Source organism: Notothenia rossii, assembly GCF_949606895.1.
Source record: "Notothenia rossii genome assembly, chromosome: 7".
Classification (NCBI taxonomy): Eukaryota; Metazoa; Chordata; class Actinopteri; order Perciformes; family Nototheniidae; genus Notothenia; species Notothenia rossii.
Window position 1 is genome coordinate 67,166,268 of NC_136905.1, and position 16,176 is coordinate 67,182,443.

The following is a 16,176-nucleotide window of genomic DNA, read 5'->3' on the forward strand; positions in this document are numbered from 1 at the left end:
ACATGCTGAAAACCCAACCGCAGAAGGGGGGTCTGGGGGTCTTCCCGCAGGAGATCTTTTGAAATACTAACATATAAACTACGCATTCTGGTACACTCTGAGAAGAAAATAAATACATCTATTACTACCTGACATAATAACAATATGTTGTGCCATTGTTTGTTTTTCACTTTGTTCTGACAGCTGAACTTGATGCTCCACACAGAGAGGAGAGTAAAGAGGAGATAGTCTGTGTGAATTACTTTAAATTGTGGGTAAGGGTAGATAGCCCCCATTGTTCTGTGACCTGTCAATCATCAAACTGGCGGTCATATTTCATTGTGTTCATTTGTATCTGAAGTTGTACCCATGGATGTATAAAGAATAGTTCTACCTAGTTATTATCCGTGGGGACTTCCGGCAACAATCTTGATTCTGATTGGCCAGAAGAGTCGAAAAATCATCAGCAAAGATGTTTTATCGAGAAGATTATTTTTAGATTACTTTTGGATTACTTTCTTTTTCCATCACAGATGGTATGTTTTGGTGTACAGGAGACACAAAAAGCAAAAGGAAACTGAACTTGTTTTTACTGTTTTAATGGCTTATCAAGAGGACAACTGAAACATAACATCTGAAACGATGCAACAACATAATAAATGTTTTGGGGATGCAGCTTGGGATGTGAGGAGTGAGGGACACGGCTTAGAACGGGCGTGTCACCTTCTGTCCTGCCAGTGTTGGCAGGACATGAAATAAAATGTCGAACTCGGACTTCATTTTAAGGACATGTCGGCCAGGGGTGTAGAGCTATATTTGTTTAAGCACCGGATCGGCAAAACAGGAGACTCTGTGCACCAGTCTGCCTTCATCTATGGGGCCCTTCTCACTTCTCTCATTTTTCATTTCCTCGCTCCTCGGTTTCGGTCTCACCGGAAGTTGATTTGTCTGCGCCATCTTGAGTAGCGTCCCAATGGCCTTATTTTTGCCGGAGGAGCGAGGAGCGATAATGGAGGAGCGATAACCGAGGAACCATCAGACCATCCTCCGATGAAATCCTCAGACACTCGCCCAGCCCCTTACTGTGTATCGCTCACTGATTGGGCGATGCAGCGCATGCACTGATCTGATGCTTGTTGACATGAGAGCTGTTTCCCAGCGGAGGGAAGAAAATACATGAACCTCACAGGAGTCAATCCTCAGTTTATACCGTGTTTTGTTTCAATTCATGTATCATTTAGTTACAAATATGTGATATATCTGAACAACAAAGTGGCCAAAAATCATTTTATTCATTATTTGGAAACATTTTCATGATCGCTTTTTTCGTTTTACATTTTCATTTATTGTCATTTCCATTCAGTCAGTCATTAAGTGCTATTTAAAATGTTAATTTGCTACATATCCAAACAAACAAACAAAGTGTGCAATCCAATGAATGTTAATCTAACTGGGTTTTGATAGATAACATATCTCTTTTTCTTCTCTCAATTATTTTATTTCTATTGTGCACTCTAATCAATATTAATCTATTTAAACTATTGTTCGTTTATACATTTTAAGAATGGCGTTTATCTTTTTTGATAATTAGTTCTTATTTTATTTTATTTATTTGGGTCTACAACAGATGATACAAATGTTTGTGTCAGTAAATGTGTACTAACAGAGGCGGGGTGTGTGTGGGGAAACAACGGGGACAGAGCTGCTGTCAGACGATCAGCTGTGCAGCGTCATCACAAACGGACGTCGCTTCACGTGACGCTCCGGAGGAAAGGACGTCCCATTGCTCTTAAAAACTAATTCCCCTGCTTCTCGTGGTTTCCTTGCATGTCTCCATGCTTCTCTGGTGGGAGGGACTAGTCGCAGGGAAACGACGCATGTGAGGGACGCAAGGAATCCATTTAACCGAAGTGAGAAGGGCCCTATGTATTCATGTCCGTGACACTCACAGTATCTGCTGCCCACAGCTGTTTTATAGAAGGAAAACGTCCTTCACTTCATGAAATCTCTGCAGCACCAGGAGGCAGCGGGAGGGTTAACTCAGTCTCTGAGAAGACGAGCGCGCAGTGCCTTTCACGCACCGCCTTTCACGCACCGCCTTTCACGCACCGCCTTCGCTGTGTTTACCTTCAGAATCATAAGGCTAAAGGGCGACAGCAGGCTGATGTGTTTTAACCACACACACACACACACAAACACACACACACACACACACACACACACACACACACACACACACACACACACGACTTAAACGCAGACTTTTGTTCCTCCATGTTTCGTTGTTATCGTTTCACTGAGCGGACCCGCCCCTTTTTTTTCAAACACTTCCTTTTTTGGTCCATCTGCGGCAGTATAAGCTGAATACAGTTACATGATTTTTGTATTCTGATTACGTAACGCCGATACATGTATTCCGTTACAACCCGACCCTGGGTATCTTTTATCTTGAGTTCTGTGCCAAAGTGCGTTAGCATTTTTTGCTCAGGGGTAATTTAGATGCTTCTTATGAGACTTGTGTTTTGTTTTGGTAAAAATGGTTTGTATCGTCAGTTAGATGAGATTATTCCCGTTAATCTGGTAGAACACATTAATAGGTTCTTAAATATTAAGATGCCCTGAGACACAGTGTCGTGAAAAAAAAAAAAAGCCCCCGCCGAGGGGGGCTTTGGGGCTTAACAGGTTAAAGGTCCCATGTCATGCTTTTCCGGTTATTACCCGTCGCCTTGTGTGTTATGTAGCTTTTTCTGCATGTAAACGGTCTGCAAAGTCACAAACCCTCAAAGTACACGCTGTAGCCAGTAAAACTCTAACACAGAAAAGACCTGTCTATGCTGCCCCAGAACGCCTCGTTGGAGAATTTTCTTTTTCCATTTTTTTCTTCCGGGAACCAAGTGACGTGAACCCAATGTACCAATTGGTCCAAATGGACCAATCTGTGAAGCTCCTCACACACTAGGATCTCTTGGCGCAGGGCCGTCCCTCCCTACAGGCCGATCATGCAGGCTGCATGGGGCCTCACATTGCGCAGGGGGCCTCGGCTTATGAGTTCTCCCTTTGTCTTAACTATATTACAACTATATTATAATAAAATAATATAGTATTTATATTATTGAATTGATTATGATTATTAGTAGAAGTAGTTTATTTGCATTAAGTATACTTTAATCTTTTTGAGGCTAGTATGCTATTTGACGCATACTGAACGACGTACATGCACATTTACCATTTACCTCACTGTATAAAAAAGTAACTGTGTTGATAATAATAATAATAAACAGGAACTATATTTGCAAAGTACTTATATATAGTATTTTTTTTTCACTCCTGTCGGTTGGGGGGGGGGCTCATCCCACAATGTCGCTTGGCGTCACAATCAAACGCAACTATCAGCATAGAGCTTTTCTCAGCCCCATCTGCGTGGATTTCCAGTCACAGTTCGCTGCACACTCACGTGTGTGTGCTCAGGCTGAGTTCAGGCTGAGTTTCGCCGTGTCTCGCTGTCTCGCAGACCCCACGCAGCAACCAGGAAACGACACCAGTAATACAGCTCACACTTGGCTCCAGGACTCTCAAAGGGCGGAGCAGCGAGTCCCGCAACGTCCCGCCAACACAGCACCCAGACCCCACGCAACATTCTTATCTGTTTGTCATTACTGGTGTCCTTTTCTGGTTGCTAACACATTTTAACACATAAACACACATCAGAGCACAGTGGGCTCATAGGGAGGTGGGGGCAGGAGCTCCAACAAGCCGTTTAGGACAGAGAGTGAATACACATACTACAGAGATGCATGAGAAACCAATGTGATTTTGGAACATTGAACAATGTAAATATATTCTAGTAGACCTCAACAATGGAATTATGATCAGTAGAAATTGCCATGACATGGGACCTTTAAATTGGAGTTGAATGAATTCCCCCGAATTAATGCAATCAGAGAAAAATGAAAATCAGTCATACAAAATCTTGGCAGTGGCTGAAAACAGAAGCCTTTCTGATTTGCTGTTCTAATCTGTTCCAGATTAAAACAACAGAGCACATAATAAAAATTGAATCAGTACACAGTGAACGGTGAACTATTTTGTTGTCCTCTTTGTTGTTTCCTGAGGAAGCAGGCCTGACCCACAGGAGGCGGAGATTCATTATCTATAGTCCGTCTTGGCTTGAAGTTGATGCCATCCTGGCTGAATATCCCACACCACCCACACACTGCATACACCACCTGCTGAGGCTGCACTGTGACAGGCTTCATGGGTGTTTGTATGTGTGTTGGATAAAGCTGTGGGCTGCATACGGTACAGTACTAAAAGATGTAAAAGCTTTTGCCAGGATAAGAGATTGCGATAAAATATGAATTCCTCTAAACATGATTTGCATGTATGCTTTCGCCAAGATGCAGGAAGTTGTTTTTTGTTCCATAATACTTAACACAAATCCCATTCGAATCATGGTTATGGAATGGGATTAGCAGGCTAATGAGTATTCCAGGATGCTCATCTCCCTGCAGTCAGTAAACCTCTTCTGTGTTTCACATGAGCTTCAAGGGCCTGTGAGAGGCGCCTCCACCTTCTCATTGATGCAAATGTTATAACCTCCTACCGTACGTGTGTTAAGGAGTCGATGCTTGCATTTAAACACACTGACACCCACATACCGTAAGCGAGACAGCACACTCATGGCTACTTGAATTCTGATACTCTCAAACTCCCTAGGTCCAAGTCAGGTGATTTATTCTGCTCTTGTTCTGGCTTTTTGCTCCGTTTGGATACCTCGTTGCCTGGTGATATCTCCATTACGGTGACGGTCCCAACCTCTCTGGGATGAGAGCATCTGTCTCACTGTGAGTAAAGAGGACTCAAGAGTCATATCAGAAGCCTGGCAGCTGGCTGCACTGTTATGTAAGTGTCAAGAAGCCTGATTTGAACTGCAAATGAATGTAGCCTGCATAATGATACACAGTCCACCTGCTACTGCAATGTTGATCAGTAAAAGTGATGTGATTTAAATCCAGACACAAATAAATCTATAAGTTTAACAGTTTAATCTTGTCAAACGTTTTTATTTGGAAGTTGCAGTTGCACAGCCAGCAGCAAGTTAGCTTTGATTAGCACTGACTGGAAACATCTAGCATGACCCTATTCAAACCAGACACAATTAGTCTTCCACTCCAGCACTTTAAGAGATCACTCATTAACTTTTTTTTAAATATTGTCATAACACAACTAGAGTTCTAAAATAATGTAGGCCTACGCCAGGCTGATCATTTCCAAGGTTCTTGCTCAGCTAAACTAACAGTAGCTCCTGTAGATCTAGCTTAATATTGGCCAAATATGAGATCATTTATATTCGAAATGATATCATTTAACCCTTCTAACATTCAATTAAAAAAATATTCAGCAATAACTATTACTTTACTTACTTAATTTATGAATTGACATCAAACATGTTGTTTTTTGGCAGCAAACTAGCGATCTCTCTCAAATGTAAATATGCTGTAGGAACACTGCAGTAGGCTACTTTAATCCAGAGTTAATGTGCATATGAAGAGTTAATGTGCATATGAGTAGAAACATTATTATTACAAAAGAGTTACTTTAAGATTGTAACCTTTAAATCGTTTTGTTTTTTTAAATGCACATATTTTACTACATGAGGTGTGTGAGCTGTTTGTGTTGTGTATCAGAGATATCCATGTTTTAAAAATTGGGATTAGTGCTCTCCCGACACTGCAGCAGGTGTGTTGTCTTCTTTTATTAGGCTAACTCACAAAAGGTTGATATTTAGTCACTTTAGCTGTCGTCCTAAACTGTTTAAGGAGTGTGTTGCCGATGCTTTTGTGTCTTTGATAGTAACTTTAAAGCGTACATATATTAGCACACTCACTAAAGTTATGCTAGCGGGCTAGCAGTTTGATGGACCTTTTTTCCCTCTTCGACAGTTCCCTACCGTGGTTGGACTATTTCTACGCGCCCTCAGACTGAGAGAGGGTTTTGTTCTACCTTTCTCACCACTGAGACTGAAAGTGTACTTTCCTCGGACATAAAGAGACTGTTGAAATGTTTGTCTTCTTGGGTGAGTAAACCTGTGTTATTGCACTACACGTGATGAGAGTCAAGAGGCCATAGGTAACGCTTCATTTACCACTTTCACTTCTTACAGTATGAACCCAATCTGCACTCAGGCCGATAATATGAGGCTGTTTAATTTGTGTCTATTGCCGGTTTTGTTTTAAATTGTTATTTGTTCATTTGAAAATATAGTGTCTGATAAGGTTTTTTCCACAAATAGAGGTTCTAGTTAATCATAAAATTATGTTGCTACATCCTAGATTTACAGGAGAGTTTAGGAAATATTTCCCCTTCAAAAGCTGTGAAAACCGTTTTTTTTGTTGGTCAAACTCAATCCATAATTTAGCATAGCGAAGGTCAAACATGAGTAAGTAAAGTACCAATAAGCAAAACACCTTTTTGAGTGCACAGACTTTAAAGGTCACATGTCATGGCCATTTCCACTGATCATAATTCCATTGTTGAGGTATAGGCTACTAAAATAGAAAAATACTGTGCAATTTTCCAAACTCACATTGGTTTCGCATACAGCATCTCTGTAAAGTATGTGTATTCAGCAGTATTCCCTTTCTCCACTAAACGGCTCGCTGCAGCACCTTCATAACACACAAGGGGACGGGTAATAACCGGAAAAGCATGACATGTGACCTACAAGTCGGAGAGTCAGTTAACTGTGTTTCGTTTCTTGAGCCTATATATGTGGTGGCCTTTTAAATCTGTTTGAAGTTGTGCATCGAACACATCCTGTCTGTTCAACCAGGTTTAAATCATCTGTTCATTTTGCCACTTTTTGTATTCGCCTTCTCCTTCATAGAGCAGCATCTGACAGGAATAGTGGGTGAGGGAAATTGCAGTAACACCCACCATGTCATGACAACATGCATTTTATGTTATGCACTTAAGGCAGGTGAGTCACAAAGGGGCTCTTTTCAAGGTAATAACAGTCCTACTGGTGGCTCATTTGATGTGAAACGTATGCTTTTACTCAAAGCTACATTTACTGTATACTGCATGCTGCTAAAGAAGGACACATCAGACAGTGTGAGCAGTTTGAAGGTGAAAACTGATAAACATGAGCAGCAGAGCATGTGGGGACCAGAAAGAACAGTCGTGGGCTCAGAGGCCATTCTTTTATTTGTAAATAAATGAAGTTGCTTCAGAGAGCATGGAAGGTCAACATTCAAAGAGCTGGTGGCTCTTCAGGTGAAGTTTGACTCATATGGTCTTTCTCTGTTGTTAATGCTGCCATGTGTCACTGTCAGATTCAACTAATTAAAATGTGTATTGAATAAAAGATTGACCACAAAACAAAAAGGATTGGCTTGATTTTAACTCCAAGGCAATAAAGTGATGGATTAAGAGAACTACATAAAATATTCGGCAGTGGAGACACTGGGTAAAATGATACTTGGCATTTTTTATTTTCTTAAAGCCTCCAGGTGCTTTATTTCCTGTTTCGATTTCTGAACCAGCCAAACCTGCCATTTGCTGCTCCTCTTTGGATGTAACTGTGTGGCAGACCTGTACTCCAGGGGCAGCTAAGTGTTTCCCATCTCTGCACAACGTGGCCATCAAACAAATACATTTGTTATCCGTTTGTACAATTTATTGAGCTGTCAGAGGTGAGCGGGCCCACAAGGCCACAAATAGGGCCTGTCAGGAGGGAGATGGAGAGGGAGCACTCTGGCGCTTCATCTCTTGTGCATCATGGCACGGAAGGAATTTCCATCAGTCCTGACAGATTAAGGAGGGGGTACAGATGGCTCATGGGGAAACGGCAAATAAGTGTGGCAAAACGTATTATTGATATGGATTCAATTGCTCTTGGAAAGTTTGATTACTGCGACATCTGAGATAGTCTATGTTGTGTTTTTTAGATCAACACCAAGAAGGGAAGCATTGCTGAACAATATGCTCTATCTTTGAATTTGTTACTGCATATGTAGGTTCAAGGTTCTTTATTTGTCGTACGAACGTAGCTACAGAGTAGTTATGTCGATGACAATCTTAGGTTACAGGCTTCTCCAACAGTGCAACACAATAATACAGAAAAACAGAAAAATATTGTGCAAGTAAATATTAAAAAGTAAATACAAAAGAAAAATAGTTTTAAAAAAGGGAAGTAGTGAAATAAGAGTCTAGCTATTGGAATGATATATTAGATAAATAGATAAATAATTACTAAGTAGCAGATGAATGTTATGGATGTTGTTAAAGCAGTTCAGGCGTTTAACAGTCTTATTGCCTGTGTAGTTAATAAAACTGTTTTTTAATATAAATAGAAACCCCAATATAATACACTTTAAAAAAAAAAAAGATTGAACCAAGCAGGGTTTGTGGCAGTCAGAACATGCGGTAGCTAATGTGCTAAGCAAAAAAGCCAATGTAAGCTTGCTAAGAGGTGCCCAATGAAAGTGATTTTTTACTTTCAGAGTTTGACTAGTCTGACCCCTGCCTACAGATGTTGTGTTAAGCTAAGCTAGCAACTCCAAGGTTTAGCGGACGTTAAAATATTTATGTTAAGACCAGAGTGGACTGACCCGCCATCCCAAGAGACGTATGCTGCTAGTGACGATTAAAGTTGGAACATCTGTAATGCATTGTGGTCAGTGCTTGAATTGGAATAAAAAAGGTGCCAGTACTCTAAATCAGCAACAAGTATTTGGCACAAAGTCATAGTATATCCTATAATGCTGGTGGGTTTGTCTCTTTACTGTATATTTTAGAAAGGCTCACTGTACTTAAACAAAATGACTCAGGGTGCATCTGAGATTAGAGGGGGTGCAGTGGTAAAGTGCTATTTTTATAAGTGGGGAGTGGACCTGACACCCTCTAGTCTAGGGGGGTCCGGGGGCATGCTCCCCCGGGAACATTTTTTTTAAATATTGAAGTTAGATGCATCAATCTGGTGCACTTTGAGAGCAAAATTAAGAGATATATGGATACCTCTCAACATCCATAATGAAAACACTGTAAACAGATTTACTTTTCTTTATGGATATAAAAGAAAGTAAAGCTTGACTCCTACTGGCTGGACTCCTCGTCCCTGAGGCCACTACCAGTTTTTTTTGCCATTTTGCTGGATTTATTTGTCAATAGCGTTGCTGCACAAAGTGATAGCCCTCTAGTTTAAATCCACTACCCAAAAAGAAACATATGGAGATGGGTTACTATTTAAAAAAAAATGCAAATCTATTTGGGAACAGTGGGGCCGGGCCTCAAATCCTATAGGGGGGTCCGGGGGCATGCTCCCCCGGTAAGATTTTTTTTTAAATGTTGGACTTAAATGCATCAATCTGGTGCATTTTGAGGGGGAAATAAAGAGACTACAGCCATATGAAACAAAAATGTATACATTTAAATAATCATAAAATCATAAGTACATGGCCATAACCAATAACATACAATATCCAATATGAAAAAACATTGAAACTTGTTTATTTGTTTTTGGTTCATTTATAGTTGTGAGTGTGTCTGGGCTCCTGAATCGGCCTCTCCTGTCTCCCTCCTCTCCCCCTGCTCCTCTTTGAGGCAACAGCAAAGACTAGTTTTAGCTCTCAACAAGTTTATCTTACCTTTTTTCACCTAGTTAACATTTTGGTTGTATTATTCATGCATATTTTACTAATCACTACCCCCTCAAATGGAAATATGTGTTTACATAAATGGTGACCAAACCGTTTGAGACCCACTGAGATAACTTAAACTAAGTTAACTATCTAAAGACTCAGAGAGTAATTTACCTCACAAGAGCTGTAGTTATCAGCCTCTCAGTCTGACAGCAAAGGACTCTCCCTCCACCTTGTTGTTGAAACAGCTCCTTATATCCGTTAGCGCAGCTAGCTAGCACCAGATGCTAACAACAATACACGTAACTGGTGCGCGCGCTTTCTCGCTCGCTCGCGCCACACATACACCAACACACACCCTCCCGAGCTTGAATGACACACAGAGACCAATCGAGGGCATTAGTATGATCTGTATGAAAGTGGCAATGTCGGCAGGCCATGTCATGTAGACAGCCAGTCACCCTCTGTGAGGCAGAGTCAGACCCACATTTGCGCTGCGTTGCGTTTACAATATATACGTATATTGCCGGCGGCTGAGTACCGGCATTTTACTGAGTACCGGCACCTTGCCGGTACTCAGTAAGAAGTGCCGGTACCACATGGGTAAACATCAGAAGTGCCGGTACTGCGTACCGGTGAGTACCGGCCCAATTCAAGCACTGATTGTGGTGATATAATTTGATTGCTTTTAAAGTCATTCAAGTCTTGATTTGCACATGTATTTTGCCTCTGCAGTGCTTTTCTTCTTGAGCTGCCCCCCACCATAGCCATGGCAAAAAAAAACACAGGGCAGTAAGGCTGTAGGTGCTAATTTTCTGTTGTCTACAATGTCTCTGGCTGAGAACTGGTATTAGAGCCTCTTAAATCGAAAGACTGAGGGAACAGCCTACTGTTACCATCTGGTTGTGGCAGACTGGCATGCCTGAGTCAGGGCGATAATTGATGAGAGCAGAGAGAGCAAAGACAATGAGGGGTCCGCCTCATGGCCAATAACATATCAGTGGCCCCTGTGAGTGGCAGCTCATGGTGGGCTGTCAGGGTCCTCAGCTTCAATCCTGTAACTCTATGTATTTTCCTCACTCCAACTCTGCCTTGCTATCAGCCCTAAGTTTCAAATAAAACAATTAACAAAGTCTGCCTTTGAGATACGTTTTGGTAAAATGGAAACAAAGTGTATTCTTAATTTTGGAAAGATAATTCGAGAGATTATGCTGTTGCTCTTTGTTATCTGTAGACAACAATCCACTGTAGAGATGATACAAGCACACCGTGATCACAGTGACAGCCGGCCAGCTGCTGCCTCTTTCCTGGGATCGAATGCGTGTGAAATCTCCATTCAACCTTAGATTGCTGTGTCCTTGTATCAAATCAAAGGGCATTAGAGGAGCTGGGTGGACACACAGACACATGATTGTTCTTGCTCAATACGAATGCATCAATTTTGTGCTTTATTCCCCGCTGGAGCTCTTGTCCCTTGCTGCTCAAATGACAGAACTATCTGTGTTAAGATGTTGCATAACTGTGAGGAAACAAAGTCATATCGTGTTTTGTTGTGATTTCATGTTTGGACATAAAGTACAAAAAAAGTCACCTGAAAATATGTCTGTTATAATGGGTACATGTTCTCGGAAGGTGACATTTTATAATTTTAGAGAATATAACCTAAGTTGACAGTATTTTTCTTGTAACAATTGTGTGCAAGACATGGAAAATAAAGGTCACAGTCCTTCTCAGGTGTTCTTAATTGGCTGGAAGAATATAAAGAAGTCCATGGAGGATGAGGGCATGTGAGGGCATGTTGAGAAACATTTTTGCAATGGCCTTGTTGAATCTGCTCGCCGTTGAACTTCATTTCCTACCATCTCCTCATACGCATATTCAGGCCCAGGTGTGGGTAGCTAAGTGGAGTTACCAGGGGGGTTCAGCTCAGTGTTTTGTTTTTAGTCTCTTTAGTTTTCCTCTACAGAACCTGTTGATTTAGTGGCACTGAAGGTGCATTCTCCCAAGCGACTAATTAAGACATTTATTGCTGTGGATAACATCTTAACTTGACACTAGCTTTAATTTCTAATCAAGCATTCAAAGTGGCTTCTGCTTGGGCCAGGCCCGCAATGAATGGGAGATCAGGTATTTACCATGACATCTCTGCCTTATTGCATACATCTGCCCAATTAGCAAGTCTCATGGTACCAACTCATTCACATTCTGAATATTTCATCCACATTTAATTCATTTCCGCTTGGCCCATTTTCTACCTTCAGTGAATAGATGGCACAGTGTTTAATTTCAAATATATAATTTGACAGTTTTCTGTATACCGATTCAAAACACTGTAAGGCAATACGGTCATATCAAATATCATGCAATGAGCTATGCATTTGCTCTTTCCTGTAACCTTTGGTGCGCTTCAGCGGACCAAAGATATATACAGTATTTAAAGTGATTGTGAAAATGGAAAATAAGTGAACATGAAGCTCAGAAGTTTTGACATCTACACCTCAACATTAACTGTTTAATTTGATTCATACACGTACACCAAAACTCAAGTGTAGCTTTCAGCCTGCCTGAAAGGATTCATGCAGTCCAGGCAGCTCAAATCTGTTGTGGAGGAACTGTCCTCAGAAAAAGCAGCTAAGTCTCAGAGCGTTCAAACTAAAGCACCCAAGTTTTATCAAGCTCTGTGCAACACACAATGTATGTTGCATAAGTTACATCCTAGAGGTGTCTTCTGCAGGATGCAATTTTGTATCCACAAAGCATGCAAACAAGGCCAGGAGTTGATGATTGCTAACAGTGAGACAGTGACAGTGTATATTATAACACTGTAAACTTGTTTTATCTAGCAGTTTAAAGCACCATGTTAGTGAGTTCAGTTTTCATCTTTTAGTCCAGAAACATTGCAGTACTTACAATAATCAACTTGGATGAATAACGCAGACCAGCCAATGCCTTTACATTTGGAACAGGAGTTAATGTGCCTTTAGCATGCTAACTCACTTAAGGAAAATGGAAAAGATGTTAAAGATTAAGCCAAGATGTGAGCAATGTCATTGCTTTATGTTAACATTGAGCTCAAAGCAACAATGTCTGTCGACTCAAGTTTGCTATTTTATTAAATGGAAAGAGTCTCAACTCACCACTTTTCTATGTAAAATACGCTTTGAAAGTATCGATACGAAGACCACAATATCCGGGCATTGTAAAGCTAAATATTGAGTGGCCTTATAAGTATTTAAACCTGTTGAGATGTTGCCATGATATGACTTTCTTTTAAAATGATGTGGTGATGATGTTTGTTCATCATGAAAATATTTCTGTAACAGAATCCTCCATTCAGTGAAAGACTGTTAATGAATTTCAGCCATGTTTAGATGAGTGAATGAATCTCAGTGTTGTATAAATAACCCGCTGAGGGTTTAATGAAGCCGGATGGGGAACAGTGAAGAAGGTGGAAACTCAGCAATATTTCTCTCACCTCTAGTGTTTTGCATAGCTATGGCCCTGCTGAGATGTATATTAGCAATTCAAATGAAATGTTGATCTTGTGGGTGAGAACAGCTGCTTACAAGGGGTCCATGTCACTTTTCGTATGCAAGCCTTGACAAAAGATGCAGGAGACAAGTGTTTAAATGTGGTGCTTTTGAAGGTAATAGCACAACATTCAGTAAGTTTGAAGACTGTTAGCGAAAAAAGTATTATTTTACATATGCAGAAAAGAGCAGCTTGTGTGCTTAAATGACAAATGGTAAACATACTATACCACAACAAACAAAAGGACGTTTGTCATTTTACTTCATCAAAAGCAAAACATACTCATGCTGATGTCCTCCATAACATCCATAAGCCAATAAAAAAGTATTTTCTTGTGGAGTTCTCTGGATTTGCTATTTTCCATGACAAAGAAAAAGACCTCCAGGCAGAGTCATTCATATAAAACCTTGAGACAGGCATAATAGAGTAGAATAATTTGAACTTGCTCTATGTTATGATTTGCGGATGAAGCCAACTACAACCAGAACCACAGGGTGGATTGATAGATGCAGCATTTAAAAGGCATCCTGGAGAAAAAAATCTAAATGTTAATTTTCCCTTCCCTCCCTTTTGAAGGTTTCCTCAAACCATTGGTAAGATTACTGATAACAGTGTTGCCTTGAATTTAAATGGGACATAAAACAATGCCGTATAAAAAAAACTTTATTCTATCAGCACCAGTTATTTGTTGATTAGGTTAATTTATACTAAAGAGAAGTGAAAATAGTGCATTTAAGTTCATTTAACCTCAAATGTAAAACACTGGAATCTTTTTTCTCCATGAGTAATTATTCTGTTCAAATAGCATATATTTCTCTCCACGCAGCGAGGGCTTAGGCTGAATGGATGCTCCCACTGCATAATGGTCCTCAGACATTTGTTTCCTAGGCAACGTGGGGAGAGCATGTGGGGAGGGAGGTATAAAAACACCGGCAGCTCCTCTCTGAGTCTTACTCTGAAGTATGCACTCACTGTCAGTGTCAACACAGAGAGCCTCCAAGAACTTGCTACACATTTCCTCTCCTGATTTTTCACCTTTTTGTCTCGGCTCACTTGAAGGCTCGGTTCCACAAGTAGCTGTTCAAGAATGATGCGCCCGAAAGATTTACGCCAGGGCTCTGGCACCAAGACCTTTTTAGATGCTATGCACGGCGGTAAAGTTCACCTCGCACGCTTCATCCTGGACGCCATGGACGGACGCATCATCAATTCTAAGACAGAAAACAGCCGCACCCCGCTCATGTATGCTGTCTGCTTGCAAGACCCCGGGACCAGGGCCAAGTTCACCCAGCTGCTGCTGGATAAAGGGGCCGATGCCAACTGCCAGGATGAGGACGGTCGCACTGCCCTGAGCCATGCCTGTGAGGTGGGTCATCTGGACGTTGTCAAGGTTCTTGTGCAGTTCAATGCTGACCCAGAAGTCTTTGACGCCTGGGGTAACAGCGCCTTAATGTATGCTGCCTTTTCTGGGCACAGCCAGGTCCTGGAGTTTCTTGTCCGGGCTTTCAAAAGACTTGGACTGAGACTGGACAGACCCAATAACGCTGGTCATTCCGCCATTGAGGTGGCCAGATTTTTTGGACACAAACGGTGTTTGCAGATTCTGAACTTTCCTTGCAGGAGAGGCGTCAGCACAGATGATCCACATGCTGATTCAGCGACCATCAGTGAAGGAGAGTGCCAGCTGCCCAAAAGGCTTCCTCGGCATGTTCTGGAGAGGTTCTCCAAGCAGCTGAATAACAACGAAGACAAACTACCCGAAGTATTTCAGAGACAGCTGAAGATTGGAGACAGCAACGGGCTGTGGAACCGTTTCAGATGTCCAAGGAGCCAGTCTCAAGACGACAACTATCGCCAAAGCTGGGCTCTGCCTCCACAGATAGAGAAAAGCAAGACTGAGGGGGATCATAAAGTACTCTTCACTACTAAACAACTGCAGAACTGCCAGCTTAGAGAGCTAAGAGCTAAAACTCTGAACTCTCTGCCTGAGCCAAGCCAGAAAGACACCGGACTCCAAGAGCCAACCCCAGTAAGTTTTCCTCTCTGGGGAAAAGCAAAGTCATTTAACCTGGACCTTCTGAGCAGCAGAAAGCAGTCTTATCAGGGTGATGTGCACGACATCAGCCTGTCAGCCAGCAAATTAAAGAGAGCCTCACTACAGGATGAGAGATGCCTGATAGATAAGATTGAATGTCAAGGGAACACCCGGGGCCTGTTGACAAATGATGCTGACAAAACTGTCTCTGTGCCAAAACCTCTTACAAACGGCAAGAGTCAGCTGGGGAGGGCACTCGAGGAGAATGTCAAATCACTGAGAGAAGAAGCGAATGACTTGGCTCCATCAGGCAGAAGAGAGCAGCAGAAGAGGGGGAGCTTGGGCCAGACCGACCGGCACAACAAGCTGCTGTTTGCCAGAGGGGAGATCCCAATCCGCACCCCGGGGTTCATGGGCCTGGGGACCAGACTGCTGCGTCGATTCACCGCACCAGAGTTCATGAGGATGGTGATAGACTGTTCATCTGGATCCTCAAACGGCCGAGGGAAGATTTCCCGCTCGGAAACCTTCCCCTTCTCGCACACACACCAGCAGGTCAACAGCCAGCCGAGCGTCGACAGCATCAGCGGAGTGAAGTGTGAGTTTGAAAGCTGCTCATCTCAGTCCGCCCTCGATTAGAATTAGCACAGAGTCACGCAACAAAAATAGCAGGTGGGGACAATTTTACAGCAATGCAATTTGATTGCTTCGTCGTATATTCTATTTATCGAGAGAAATACTAACCTTTTGCTTGTGAGTGCAGTTCATGTGTTTTTTCAATGTGAATTTAATAAAAATATTTCAAAGTTATCTGTTCAGTTGCATACAGCTGCTTACATTTTTGCGAATATATATTTTAAATAATTTATAAATTAATATTATCAGTCAATGGAAATTATTTTTGTTTCACACACATAAATAACATTTATATTGTATGGGATTAAATGGATTTGATATTGCTTCTGTGTTTATAAGAAATATTGTATGTAT

General features: G+C 41.5%; 1 protein-coding gene across 2 annotated transcripts; it reads left to right on the forward strand.

The window, feature by feature from the left end:
* The first annotated feature begins 5,519 nt into the window (after positions 1–5,519).
* Positions 5,520–16,165, forward strand: ankrd63 (ankyrin repeat domain 63). 2 transcript variants are annotated; one of them, XM_079641341.1, is made up of 3 exons: positions 5,520–5,637; positions 5,922–6,055; positions 14,211–16,165. In XM_079641341.1, the coding sequence occupies exon 3, from the start codon at positions 14,239–14,241 to the stop codon at positions 15,823–15,825; it is 1,587 nt and encodes a 528-aa protein (XP_079497467.1). In that variant the 5' UTR covers positions 5,520–5,637; positions 5,922–6,055; positions 14,211–14,238; the 3' UTR covers positions 15,826–16,165. The 2 variants fall into 2 exon arrangements, with proteins under 2 accessions (XP_079497467.1, XP_079497466.1); XM_079641340.1 differs by lacking the exon at positions 5,520–5,637 and adding an exon at positions 5,664–5,718.
* Positions 16,166–16,176: the final 11 nt, after the last annotated feature.